The sequence below is a fragment of the Bombus impatiens genome, unplaced genomic scaffold, assembly GCF_000188095.3.
Source record: "Bombus impatiens unplaced genomic scaffold, BIMP_2.2 scf_0114, whole genome shotgun sequence".
Lineage (NCBI taxonomy): Eukaryota > Metazoa > Arthropoda > Insecta > Hymenoptera > Apidae > Bombus > Bombus impatiens.
In genome coordinates, this window is record NT_176533.1 from 1,355,391 (window position 1) to 1,367,889 (window position 12,499).

The following is a 12,499-nucleotide window of genomic DNA, read 5'->3' on the forward strand; positions in this document are numbered from 1 at the left end:
AAAAATATATGATATAATTATCGATCAAATAACATGACAAATAAATAACATTTATGTACCAGTAAGAATTATAAAATTGCAACTTACAAATATTGTTAGAATTTATTCCAAATATAAAAGTACACGTATTTATGCATAATATAAATTTGCTCTCTATACAAGTTGAGATTAAGAACTGTTTGCAGTATTTTTGAAACCATAATTAAGACAGTTATATGATACTAGTAATACTAATAGAGAAAAATGTATAATTTGAGTAATTATATAACAAATAAATATAATGAAATGTAATTAGTTCTGTTAAACTGGTTATCACTCATTCGTGATCAAATAACGAATATGATTCCTTTTACATTTTATAATTGTCTAGTATTGCAGATCATACTCAATGTTATATTCCATTAATGTACCTGTAATGCATATATGTATAGAGTATATTATTTATGTACCCTCATACATGTAAATATATCCTTTTTTAATTTTCTATCAGCTTCTTGATGAATATAAATACGCGAGCGAATTAAAGGAGTATTTTATATAGAAGTATGTAAGTTATTTATCAGTTTCTTGATCTTTATACTCAAAGATATGTTGCAATAAAGCTTATATAAATAATTAAACTTTATGTGTGCGATATTATTAATAATATTTGCATTCCTATTACTAATGACTGTGAATTGCAATTTGTTTGCTTTAGTACATACAAAATACTATAATAATACAATTATGTAATAAATGCGACTTAACGTAGCTGTAATAATCAAACATGTTTTGTGTATCAGTTTTCAATATATAAAAATCTATGATAATGGTTTTATAAAATACTTTTTTAGACTAGATTATCGAACTTTGTGAACTTTCTATTTTGAATATAATTGAAATATCGAATATATTTGAATGCGTCAGAAAATCTTTTTAGAATGTTTTTTTCGAAAAGTGTCTTTGTCCACACATTTTATAGTTATTTTTCTCATTGTATTTTACTAATATGTCACTATTCATTTTCTTGAAACTTATTTTTATCTGCCTTATGTATGTACAAGTTTTTGAAACAAGCTGCTCTTACTTCCTTTTGTTAGTATACAATAAGCAATAGAAATATCTTTTTTCATAATCTGTAAGTAATACATGCCTATCAAATAAAAGTTCAACACATTCTTCACTTATAACAGCATGTACATGTACTTCTCAGAAGTACATCAATAAATATCTTACATATTATATATATCTTATATATTAGTATCATTCTCATTCATTGCATTTAGCGTCTTATTCGATAGAACAATTATTTAAAAATAATTTTAATTTTGTAGGATAATCTGTCATTACACCAGTAGCTCCAAGATCAAAAGCTTTCTTAAATTCTTCTTCTTCATTTAAGACCCAAAAATAGATCTATAAAAACGTATTTAAATATTTTTATATGCTATAAATAAAAATTTTGTCAACATATACTTATTACTAACAGCACTGTTTTTAATCTGAATTATATTTCCAGATTTAAACTAAACAGTCGTTAACTTACATGTATTCCTCGAGTTCTTAAATGATTAAATAAGCACTTCCTCATTAGTAATACATTAATAGTCCTTATAATTATTTTTTCCAAGGGTAAGAATTTTATACTTGGACTTCCTTTGCATCTATAATAATGTAATATTGAGAGAAACTAGATTAGATTCAATACTGAATAAAATGTTTAGAATACCTTAAATAAATGGAAGGTAGAAATATCTCTAAATGTGTTTCCTTTAGAGGTATAAATGGTAATAAACCAGTGTATAAGAAAACTATCAACAGAGTTACACGTCTCATGGAAAATAACAAATTTATATTAGGATTCTGTAGAAAAAATAATTGAAATTAATATTATTATGTTAGTATACAAATATTGTACTATAAAAACTAGGTACCGTCTTATAACATTTCTGTGTTATGTCATCATTAAAGTTTCCCCATACAGTATACTCCTCCCGATTATATTCCTTTATTAAATTAGATACTTTGGTTATAAGTTCATCACTGTTAACTTTAATATCAATATTAATTGGTATATTAGGGAATGCTTCAAATACTTCTTTCAATAAAGCAAATCTTCTATCTTCCTCCTTCTCTGTGCCAATATATTCTACATCTGTTAAACTACAGTTTCTAAATCATTTTATTCAAAAATGTAATTTTTTTAAAAACTGTTTAAGCATACCTGGATCAAAATCTATTGGAAGACGTGGTTTCAATAGAGGTAGATCTTTGTAATTTACTTCTGAAATACTTTTATTTGTGCCTGTACTACGTAAAAGATTATGGTCATGACATACAACTACTTCTCCATCTTTTGTTAAATGGCAATCCAATTCTAACATTTGTGTACCAATTGCTACAGCTCTGGAATAAAATTACATTTTCATAAAGTGTTATATGCAGTAACTCATAGAATTATTTGAACACTTACCATAGAAAAGTTTTATATGTATATAATATGTGTTATATGAAATGTGTTGAAATTTCATTAGTAACATTCATAACAAGACATGGCTATGATAATTGTATTGACAAAATTTGAAACCAATTTAACAATGTAAATAAAAATGACATTTCAAATGTTTTGTATAACATACAAAACATAATACATTCATAAAAAGTTTCCATAAGTGTACAAATATTTTTGTGAATTTTTGTATAACCAGAAAAAATAATTTAGAGAACTATTTTTAGATAAATATCTGTTAATTTAATAATTCTTTGTGCTGCACACTTAAGATGATGAGTAGATTTGTAGACTGTGGATTTTTATGTAATTTCATATTTTTATGAAAAGAATTAAAGAATTGGAACTTAGATAATAATTTGTTTCGCCCACTAAAAATTATGATGAGCACTTTATTTTGAATATTTTACATACTTTTGTATATGACATGTACTGGATTTTTAACGCACATTAAAATTTATCATAAATACATAAAAAACCACAGTCTAGTAGTGAGTAAGAATTTTAACTAACCGTTTAAAAGCATGCATTGTGTTTTCATAGCCTTCACCTGCCCCTGCAAAATTATTTTTTTATTAGTATATATATCTTTCCTATGTATGTAATGATCTTAATTATCTAATCACCAAAAATTTCAAAACACACCCCCTCTGTGACTGATATGCTGGCACATAAATTTCACTTGTTTCTTTTTATGTAATAACGTTGGATATTTAAAAAGTATTATTGACGTTAACATATAACCTCCTACCAACGTATACAACAACATTTTATATTTGTCTATTATTTTTTATTCGTGTAGCATATCGGAGCATGTCGTTATTAACATATAATGTTGTGATTAACATGTAAATGAACGTTTCAAGTGACAAGTCACCAACAGAAGTCAAATGAGAATTCCATAATCAATTCTGCTATATCATAGCCTTTACTGTATACTTGACAATTGTAAACGTTGTAATTATAAAATCCTTTGGGTGAAATTATATGAAAAATTTCCACGTTAGTTATACCTTCCTTTTTTTTTAGTTATATATACAAATAAAGCTATATATTATCAAATTCTTGTTTCATTCTATTTTTTCATTTAATGAGTATAAAACTAGAAACAAAGTGTAGATTTATTTTTTGTTGAATAAATTCTTGTAAATAGAGGAATCTTTCGTGAAATAGAGAACTTTTGGTACAATTATAAAATTAATTTTAATATTTATATGTTATATTTTCCCAAAAGAAATTGTATTAATATTTAATAGAAATATATTGCGTAATTGACCATCGTTTTGAGTAATTTTTTATTAAAATTTCCACATACATAAAATGATGTAATATCAAATTTCTTTTTTCCCTTATTTCATTATCCAAAGACTATAGAGAAATTGAACCTAGGTGTAATTTTCGTTGAACAAGTTCTTACCGCCGTGATATAGAATTTTCAGAGTAATTATAAATCTCATTTTGATTTCAACTGTTGCATATTTTCTAAAAGGATATTGTATTATTTCGTAGAAAAATATCACGCGATCGATCATCATTACATTAACTTTTAATCAAAATTAATTTCATTTATACAGTATTCTGATTTATGAATTACACTTTTTATAAGTTCTAGTAAGCATAATTATTCTCTTTTTGTATTCTTTTCGTTTTGATTTCTGGAAGATAAGAAATAATAAAAGGGTATGAAGGAAATTATATAGTCATTAAGAAATTCGGAAGCGAAATAAGAGGAATTACAGGTAAATAGGTAATTATATTAACCTGTTGGGCATCTATCTCTCGGAGCTTTTACGAATGCACCTGTCAAACAAGTTTAAAAGCTGCCTTTACAAAAATGTGTTTTCGCCAGCGTCTCTCATTCGTTTAACGAGATGTCGGATTCGAATTCACCGAAAACAGATGCGAGTAGTCCAAGCCTTTCGGGAAACTTACGACAATTTCGATTCCAGAAGAAACAACTGAAACCGTTGAACATGTGTAAGAGTCTATTTATTCACGAATTTCAATTTTTAGGTCAATACAGTCGGTGTCCATCTTTTGTTGTTATGTTATTGAAGAATAATTTCCTATATATGATTATTATATATTTTTAATCATTATTTTTAATTAATTATAATTTTATTTGAATGTAAAAATTAAGAAATTAGAAAAATACACTTTACACATATTAGTTGATGATGACAATGTTATTAATATTTGTATTCCAATGTAACTGTGAGTAAATAATCACAGTGTTTTTATTTAGCGGATGATGACAGTAATTTGATGGGATCTAAGATACAATTTCGGCGTAAGGCAGTCAATGTAATTGAAGACAGTGACAGCGATGCAGGGAGTCCTGTTAAAAAAATAAGCTCTTTAGATCATACAGATAAGGTATATATATATATCATATGATAGCTTTATATTACTAATGTTTTATAATAAAGTATTTGCTCAATTATAAAGTGTTGATGATAATGAAATTAAGTTTGTTCGAAGTATATGGGTATTTTTTTATTCTAATAGCAAATCATCTTATGCTGAATGAGAATTTAATTTTCCATTATTATGTAGGACATATCCAATAACATAAATTGGAATAGTGACGAAGGTGATGAAGATACTAGAAATAGTAGGAAGAGGACTGCTAAAGAACCTTCTAGAACCAATAAGAAAAAAAAACGAAAATTGAATAACGAAGAAGATGTAGACATCGATTCAGATGAAGCAACCTTTAAAGATAAAGTGTTTGATAGGTATGCATCTAGAGATTTGGTATGTTCCATTAATTTTAGCATTTATTTTCAAATGTTTATAGTGATGAAGATTCAGATATGGAAATATCTAATGAGCTTACAGCTGATAAGAAAGCAGTCTTAGAATTTATGCAAAATGCTCTTATATCAGAATTACTGTTAATGTCTCAATGTTCTCAAAAGAAAGCAAATGCTATCAAAGAAGCAAGGCCATTTGAAGATTGGAGAGACTTAGTTCAAAAGTTCCAGAACAATAAATATCTAGATACAGAGCTTTTGAATTCAGCTCAGGTAAGCAGCTCAAAAAAAAATTGTAAAATTTTTAGTTTTTATTTGCAATGTTATTAAAATAAATTATATATTATAATGAAACAGGAATTGCTAGCTACCAGACATGCAGTAGAAGCTCTCATGAAAAAATGCCTCCGTTTGTCTACAAATATTGAAAGAGCTGTGGCTGCAAGAGCATCGGCTATCACAAGTCAACCCAAGAGATTATCCTCAAATTTAAAATTAGCTCCATATCAGATGGTTGGATTAAATTGGCTTGCTGTGATGCACACTCAAAATGTTAACGGTATACTTGCGGATGAAATGGGTTTGGGAAAAACAGTGCAAGTAATAGCTTTTCTTACATATTTGAAAGAGGCTGGCCTCAGAGATGAGAAAGATGGACCACATTTAATCGTCGTTCCTAGTTCTACGATGGGTAGATACACATTATAGGTTGCTTTGGCCTATATTATTTTGTTTGTAATCCGTTTTTATTTTATCCTTGTAGAAAATTGGAACAATGAGTTGGAGAGATGGTCGCCCGGTTTGAAAGTTGTACAATATTATGGTTCTCAGGAAGAACGAAAAGAGATGAGATTAGGTTGGCGAAATGGTGATTTGGATGATGTTGACGTATTATTAACTACATATAATTTAATTAGCAGTACACCGGAAGAACGAAGATTGTTTCGTGTTATGCCTATTCATTATGTTGTTTTCGATGAAGCTCATATGTTGAAGAATATGGGTACTATCAGATACGAAAACCTAGTTAGAATTAATGTATGTGTTCCCTCATCGCATTTTTACATAACACTTTTTTACATTTTTTTGCATGTACTCTTTTTTACATGAACCAAATTATCGATTATTCCGTAGGCTAAACATCGAATTTTGTTAACGGGTACCCCTTTGCAAAACAATTTATTGGAATTGATGTCGCTTTTAATATTTGTGATGCCTTCACTGTTTGCTGGCAAACAAGCTGATCTGAAGAGTTTATTTTCAAAGAATCCCGTAAGTTCAATATGGTAATAGTAATAGCTAATGATAATAATAATTTTAAAGAAAGTTAAATACTATGTAACAATGAGTATTACATTATAGAAAGTTCCATCAGTTAAGAAAAATAGTGAACAGCCATTGTTTGAACAAGAACAAGTGAAAAATGCGAAGCAAATCATGAGACCGTTTGTGCTTCGCCGATTGAAAGCCGAAGTCCTTCGAGATTTACCAGAAAAAACCGAGCGCGTGATTAAGTGTCCAATGATAGAGAAGCAGCGAAAGATGTATACTAATTTAGTTGCTGAATTTTCAGCTGAGGCTGATCAAAGCACTGAGGTTAATGGTATTGGAATGATGATGCAGCTGAGAAAATTAGCTAATCATCCTCTTTTAGTACGAGACTATTACAACGAGTCCAAATTAAAAGTATTTTTGCAGTTACCTTTCTTACATTTATTACGAATGAATTTATAACATGTAATTTTAATAATTCACAATTTTGTGTTAGGTAATATCAAATAGATTAGCAAAGGAACATTCATATAAGCAGAAAAACCCAGATTACGTATTTGAAGATTTACAGTGGATGTCAGATTATCAAATAAATCAATTAACAAGAACGTACAAAAGCTTAGCTGGATTGGGCTTACCTCAAGAACTAATTTCAGAAGCTGGAAAGTTAAAGATATTGGACGAGTTACTACCAAAGCTGAAGGAAGAAGGGCACCGAGTATTAATTTTCAGTCAGTTCACCATGATATTAGATATTTTAGAAGAATATTTAACTATTAGAGGACGAACGTACTTAAGGTTTGTGTTACTTGTACTTTTTATCTTTTATATTTTTCATTATTATTACTCTTTTATGTGAATATGGAAACAGATTAGATGGAAGCACACCAGTAACAGATAGACAGTATTTAATAAATCAGTATATGGAGGATGAAAGTATATTCATATTTTTACTATCTACGAAAGCTGGAGGCTTGGGGATCAATTTAACTGCTGCTGATACTGTTATAATTCACGATATTGACTTTAATCCTTATAATGATAAGCAAGCAGAGGATCGCTGTCATAGAGTAGGTCAGAAAAGGTATGCTTTTTATCACTAATTTATGTCCTTTGAAAAAATATAAATAAATGTATGCTCTATAAATATATCTGACACTATTTTTAGACCAGTTAGTATAATTAGATTATTAAGCGAAGCTACTATAGAAGAAGGCATATACGAAATAGCTCAGGATAAATTACATCTTGAACAACAGATTACTGGTGAAGAAGGTAAGTGCTATAAATTTTGCCCACTTTATAATCCAATATTATGCATGGAATTTGTTCACAGAGAATGAAAGCACGGACAAAAAAAGTGTATTAAAGTTACTTAAGATGACGTTAGGGCTGGATCACAATAAATCGTTATCGCTGTCTCCAATGAAGAATGGGAGAACAAGTAATGGGTTATTGGATAATGAAGAAAATTGTCATATAGAATTTTAAAGATAATCTTTTGTTTGAACCTATTTTGTATTAGCAGAAAATTTAACATCATTTTTATATACATGATATGTCTTTGTGATTGCACAGAGGATAGAAAGAAAAAAAAACAGATAAAAAAGGAAATTAAAAGTCAGTCTTGCAGTTATGTATCGTACGTATTTCTTAAATTTAATTATTGCACATTTGAATATGCACACATGATTTTGAGTGACGTTATTTGTAAATTGTGAAACCTTATTGGTACATCGCATATGCGCTGTATTATTCTTCTATTTATATGAGCATATACGTATTTAGATTCATTCGTGACTTTTACATATTTTGTCTGATATGTTTTGATATTTAATGGTATATTTTGTGCGTAAACTTTAAGAGAATCGTTAAGACTGCACAATATTTACTAATAACACAAGTTGATGGTGAATAGCCGAAGAAAATGAATAAAAGAGAAGTTGATGTAAGAAAAAGGGGATACAATGTAAACAGTGTCAGACTAATTGATATTACTGTACACACATTCCTGAATGAAGAACTTGATCTTTGTACAAAATCATTAAAGATATTATACACCTTTCCTTAGACTTAATTTATTATCTTGTAATACACGCGTTAATACTTGAGCGAATTTAACGAAAATCTAGAACTTAGTAAAATTACATAGTTAAACAAATTAAGAATTTACAATCAGATGTTAAAGGTAATAAAAGCAAATATTTCAAAATATGGATTTTCAAGATGCTTTGTAGTTATTATAACTATTAAATTACGCGACTAACTAATTAGAGAATTATCCTTAAACTTAAAGTAATAGATACAATTCATTCATTTACTTTTATTTATCTTTTTTAATTACGAAAATTAAACAATTTACAATTTTTAAGAAACAATGAGTTATTATAGTCTATATTATAATGTATAAATGATACTTTAATCTTTCTAATCTTGACGCACATTGATCTTTCAAATTACGAAGCTATCGAGTCTTTTTACTTGAAGATCGATTATAACATCCATCATAAATTTTAATACCACTATTAATATAGAGTATTATAGAGTGTCAAAAATGAATTTTATTCTTGTGTATTATTAAATACACAAAAACTCAATTCCAAAAATGTATTGACAATCCTTAAAATACATTCATATTTAATAAATCGATCTTCTTCGAATAGTCTTATAGAATGTAACTGCCCAAATTGTATAGAAGAAGAAAAATTCTTAGGATGTTATAGGTATGCAAATACATTCAGATGCATAGAGATACAAATTATTTAATATTTTTTATACAAGATGTCAAATCGTTGGACAATTTACACATCTGCACAATAATTATATTATCAGGATACGATACAAACATCTTCAAGAAGTCAATAGGTGTCGCAGTAAATCTTGCGTTCATCTAATACCTTTCTATGTCGATGATCTATGACGTACATTGAAAATCGTATACTTCCACGATCGGAATCTACAGTTACACGGGGTATTTGAAAATAATCTATCACGATCATCACAATGTTATTCTACGACTTTGGATCGGTATTGATTTGCAAAAAAGTAACTGCAAAATTAAACTTTGTCTTGTAATTCAAAGCCAAATTTTTGTTCTTATTGCATCGTATTGTACTCATCACGGAGATCAAAGCCTTAAAGGAACCATCGATCGCAACTCAACTTTATTTGTAATGCGTTTACATTTTGCAGTCACATGTAGGAATAGCACCTGTTATCGCACGTACATACGCCAGATGCATCTTTACATATCCTATATCTTCCTTTCTTTTTCTCTTTCTTTTCTTCTCGTTATTTACATTCTATATTTCGGCCAATTTTCTATCCAATATTACGCATTGACTTTAGGCAATAAAAACTATATTTAATCCGATGTTCTAATTATTTAACGGATGTAACTCATCTACCCAAACCATGAACGATATCTTTCACGACTTCTAAAAGCCATTTGTGTCAGAACTGGCGAACGAGCAAGCCACAGATGAGAAGCAAGTCTGCATCCTATTCACCATGATCCAATCATTTCATTCAAAAATTGATAGGTTGGTTGACTAGTGTGAGATGGAGAATTATCATCGACCGACCTACCAATTTTTTCATCATCTAAATTTAAGGCGCAATTTTGCTCAGAAACTTGGCCGGGATATAGAAATGTGAGTCCGGTTGCTTAAATAGCAAGAAAGGAAGAATAGAAGATATGGGATTTATAATCGTGGTTTTGGGGCATTTACGTGCGACACTAAATGCTATTTCCTTTGTATTTGACTGCAAAATGTAAATATTATTATTACATATAAAATAAGTTCGAAAGCTAATGGAACTTTAACATTTTTTTTCCAAGAGGACAGTTGAGTTACGAACCGTGTTCCTCTGAAATTTGTTATCCTCATCAGAAGAATACGATGCAATAAGAAAAATTGTGACCTTGAATTTTAAGACGAGGGCCATTCTTGTGGCTATTTTTTTTTGCAGATCTTTATCGATCCAGAGACGTAGAATAACACTATGATGCTCGTGACAAATCATTCTTTCCCGTGACATTACGTCGATAAGTTTCCATAATTTTGTTACGATTCTATCGCTAATCATCCGGATGAAAACTTTCACTGGGAATTCTGTCATTTGCAATTAGTCTCTTCCATTTATGGACCTACAATTTGGCATATGAGATAATTCTAACTTTTCAAAATTGTATTATTTGAAAATCTTCGGCTGAGACAATTGAAACATCCTTCATTATCAGTGAGAGGTAGAAGTCCGAGTAGTGGAGGATGAAGCTCGTGGTGGGGATGGAGACGCGAAGGATAGAGATAGAGAGGCGAATAAAAGATAGAAAAAGAGAGCGAAAGACAGAAACTAAAGTAATAGAACCGATGCCGAAGCAGAATGAAAGCCACGTGGTATCTAACGTCTTGAAACAGTTAAAAATAAAGCACGCATATTTGCAGTAGATTATTAATAAACACATTGGTTGTTCTTCACATTTCTAATAAAGGATACATCGCAGAGCAGAAAGATAAAGAGCATAACGTTTAATTCCCTTATTTCATTGACACGATTGGTCATAGTCGTAAATCTATTCTTTTTTAATTCTTTTCGAAAGATTATCATTGGCCAAATCAGCGATTAACCTCTTCTTTCGTGTTGTATAGCGACAGCATCCAGTTTTATTTATTTTTAAAGCAGTAGTAGGTGGCGTGGGTATCGGGCATCTGATTTGTCAAACTAAAGCTCACCAGGCAACTAACAAAGAAAAATATACAACACATATGTATATGTAGTCTCTGTAGAAGTCGCTCATCAGGCGATAAGATTAAAGGAAATGCCTACCCGGATCTAGCAATTTCACTGTTCTTCTTCTGATATCTTGCGTTCTATTTATTTGGTTTGCGAATCTAAGGAAATAAGAATGAACGAAGGGCGGTTCATTAGAGCACATAATGATCGAGGTTACTTTATGGAACTTGTTATTTAATTGTTCAAGCAGCGCTTGTTGACACATTTATCGAGTGTTTTTCTTGAAAGTTCTAGGACAACGTCGAATAATAATCTCAATATCCATTTTATCCCACAATAACAGTATTCCTAACTTCCTCAGATGATTTACGTTCTTTATCCTTATTTTACGATTTATATCCTCATGTTTATAAATTATTATCGTGTATGGTATGATAAACTGATTAATGATGTTTTAACGTGTACTTATACCTACAGATTATAATTATTTATCATTCGTACTATTATTTATCTTTTGATACACGCGAAAGGAAAACTTCCATTTAATTGATTTACAACTGCAAGTAAATCATTGTAACTTCCATGATTAACTGATTAATGTCTGCAATCACAAGTAAACGGTCATATATCGTTCGACTCACTGCATAATTAAACCATCCAGATAAACATTGATTCTCTATTAATCTTTCTACGTTACACACGAATCGAATCACCAGGTGCACACATCAATTTTTAATACCATCAGTATTTACGGCGATAAATTTGACTGCGTTACTATCGACCGTGGTTGAATTGAATTAAATTAAATTGTACCGTTTTATCGATGGTAAGACTATAACAAAAATTGCAATAAAAAATTAATTCAAGTATAAAACATGATTGAAGAATTTTTATACGACAATCTTGCTCTTATTTTAACAAACAAACTTCTACTGTTTCAAGAAAATATTTCGTACAAAGTTGAAACGAGGAAATCGCGCACATCAATAACGATTTTCTCATACTTCGCCCAAACTTGAATCATTTTTTTTTACTAGAAACACACGATTACGATCGACAGAACGCAACAAGATTAGTTCTGCTCTTTTCGTGACTATGTGACCCAAACCAGATTAGATATTAGACATTCCAATAAAGCATATTATAAAAATATGGATTGTTCTTAAATATTCTTAGTATTCAATATCTGCGTACTCCACGCTTCTTATAAATAAAGTATCCAAAAAAAAAAAAAAAAAAAAAGGAA

At 29.5% G+C, this 12,499-nt stretch overlaps 2 protein-coding genes and 1 long non-coding RNA gene across 8 annotated transcripts in view; 1 reads left to right on the top strand and 2 right to left on the bottom strand.

Annotated features, from left to right (window-relative positions):
• Positions 1-202: 202 nt before the first annotated feature.
• On the bottom strand, positions 203-4,386 carry LOC100743735 (lysophospholipase D GDPD1). 4 transcript variants are annotated; one of them, XM_033318806.1, is made up of 7 exons: positions 4,250-4,386; positions 3,002-3,044; positions 2,204-2,385; positions 1,914-2,134; positions 1,709-1,842; positions 1,526-1,643; positions 203-1,395 (listed from the first exon to the last, which is right to left on the bottom strand). In XM_033318806.1, exons 2-7 carry the CDS (start codon positions 3,016-3,018, stop codon positions 1,270-1,272), a joined length of 798 nt encoding a protein of 265 aa, XP_033174697.1. In that variant the 5' UTR covers positions 3,019-3,044; positions 4,250-4,386; the 3' UTR covers positions 203-1,269. The 4 variants fall into 4 exon arrangements, with proteins under 4 accessions (XP_033174697.1, XP_024220693.1, XP_012236387.1 ...); XM_024364925.2 differs by lacking the exon at positions 4,250-4,386 and adding an exon at positions 3,134-3,457; XM_012380964.3 differs by lacking the exon at positions 4,250-4,386 and adding an exon at positions 3,115-3,251.
• LOC100743852 (SWI/SNF-related matrix-associated actin-dependent regulator of chromatin subfamily A containing DEAD/H box 1 homolog) lies at positions 3,825-8,581 on the top strand. Of its 3 annotated transcripts, none has more exons than XM_033318805.1 (13): positions 3,825-4,235; positions 4,338-4,465; positions 4,734-4,864; positions 5,045-5,226; positions 5,289-5,517; positions 5,602-5,935; positions 6,008-6,282; positions 6,379-6,516; positions 6,607-6,930; positions 7,013-7,314; positions 7,388-7,600; positions 7,685-7,791; positions 7,853-8,007. In XM_033318805.1, the coding sequence occupies exons 2-13, from the start codon at positions 4,360-4,362 to the stop codon at positions 8,005-8,007; spliced, it is 2,496 nt and encodes an 831-aa protein (XP_033174696.1). In that variant the 5' UTR covers positions 3,825-4,235; positions 4,338-4,359. The 3 variants fall into 3 exon arrangements, with proteins under 3 accessions (XP_033174696.1, XP_033174695.1, XP_003486511.1); XM_033318804.1 differs by having other exon boundaries at positions 3,825-4,227; XM_003486463.3 differs by lacking the exon at positions 3,825-4,235 and having other exon boundaries at positions 4,360-4,465; positions 7,853-8,581.
• Positions 8,582-11,135: 2,554 nt separating this feature from the next.
• LOC117151222 overlaps positions 11,136-12,499 on the bottom strand; it is a 2,098-nt gene continuing 734 nt past the window's right edge. Inside the window, exons 2-3 of the long non-coding RNA XR_004460984.1 lie at positions 11,347-12,085; positions 11,136-11,259 (exon numbers count right to left, since the gene is read on the bottom strand). This is a non-coding gene — a long non-coding RNA (uncharacterized LOC117151222). The remainder of the gene's footprint in view (positions 11,260-11,346; positions 12,086-12,499) is intronic.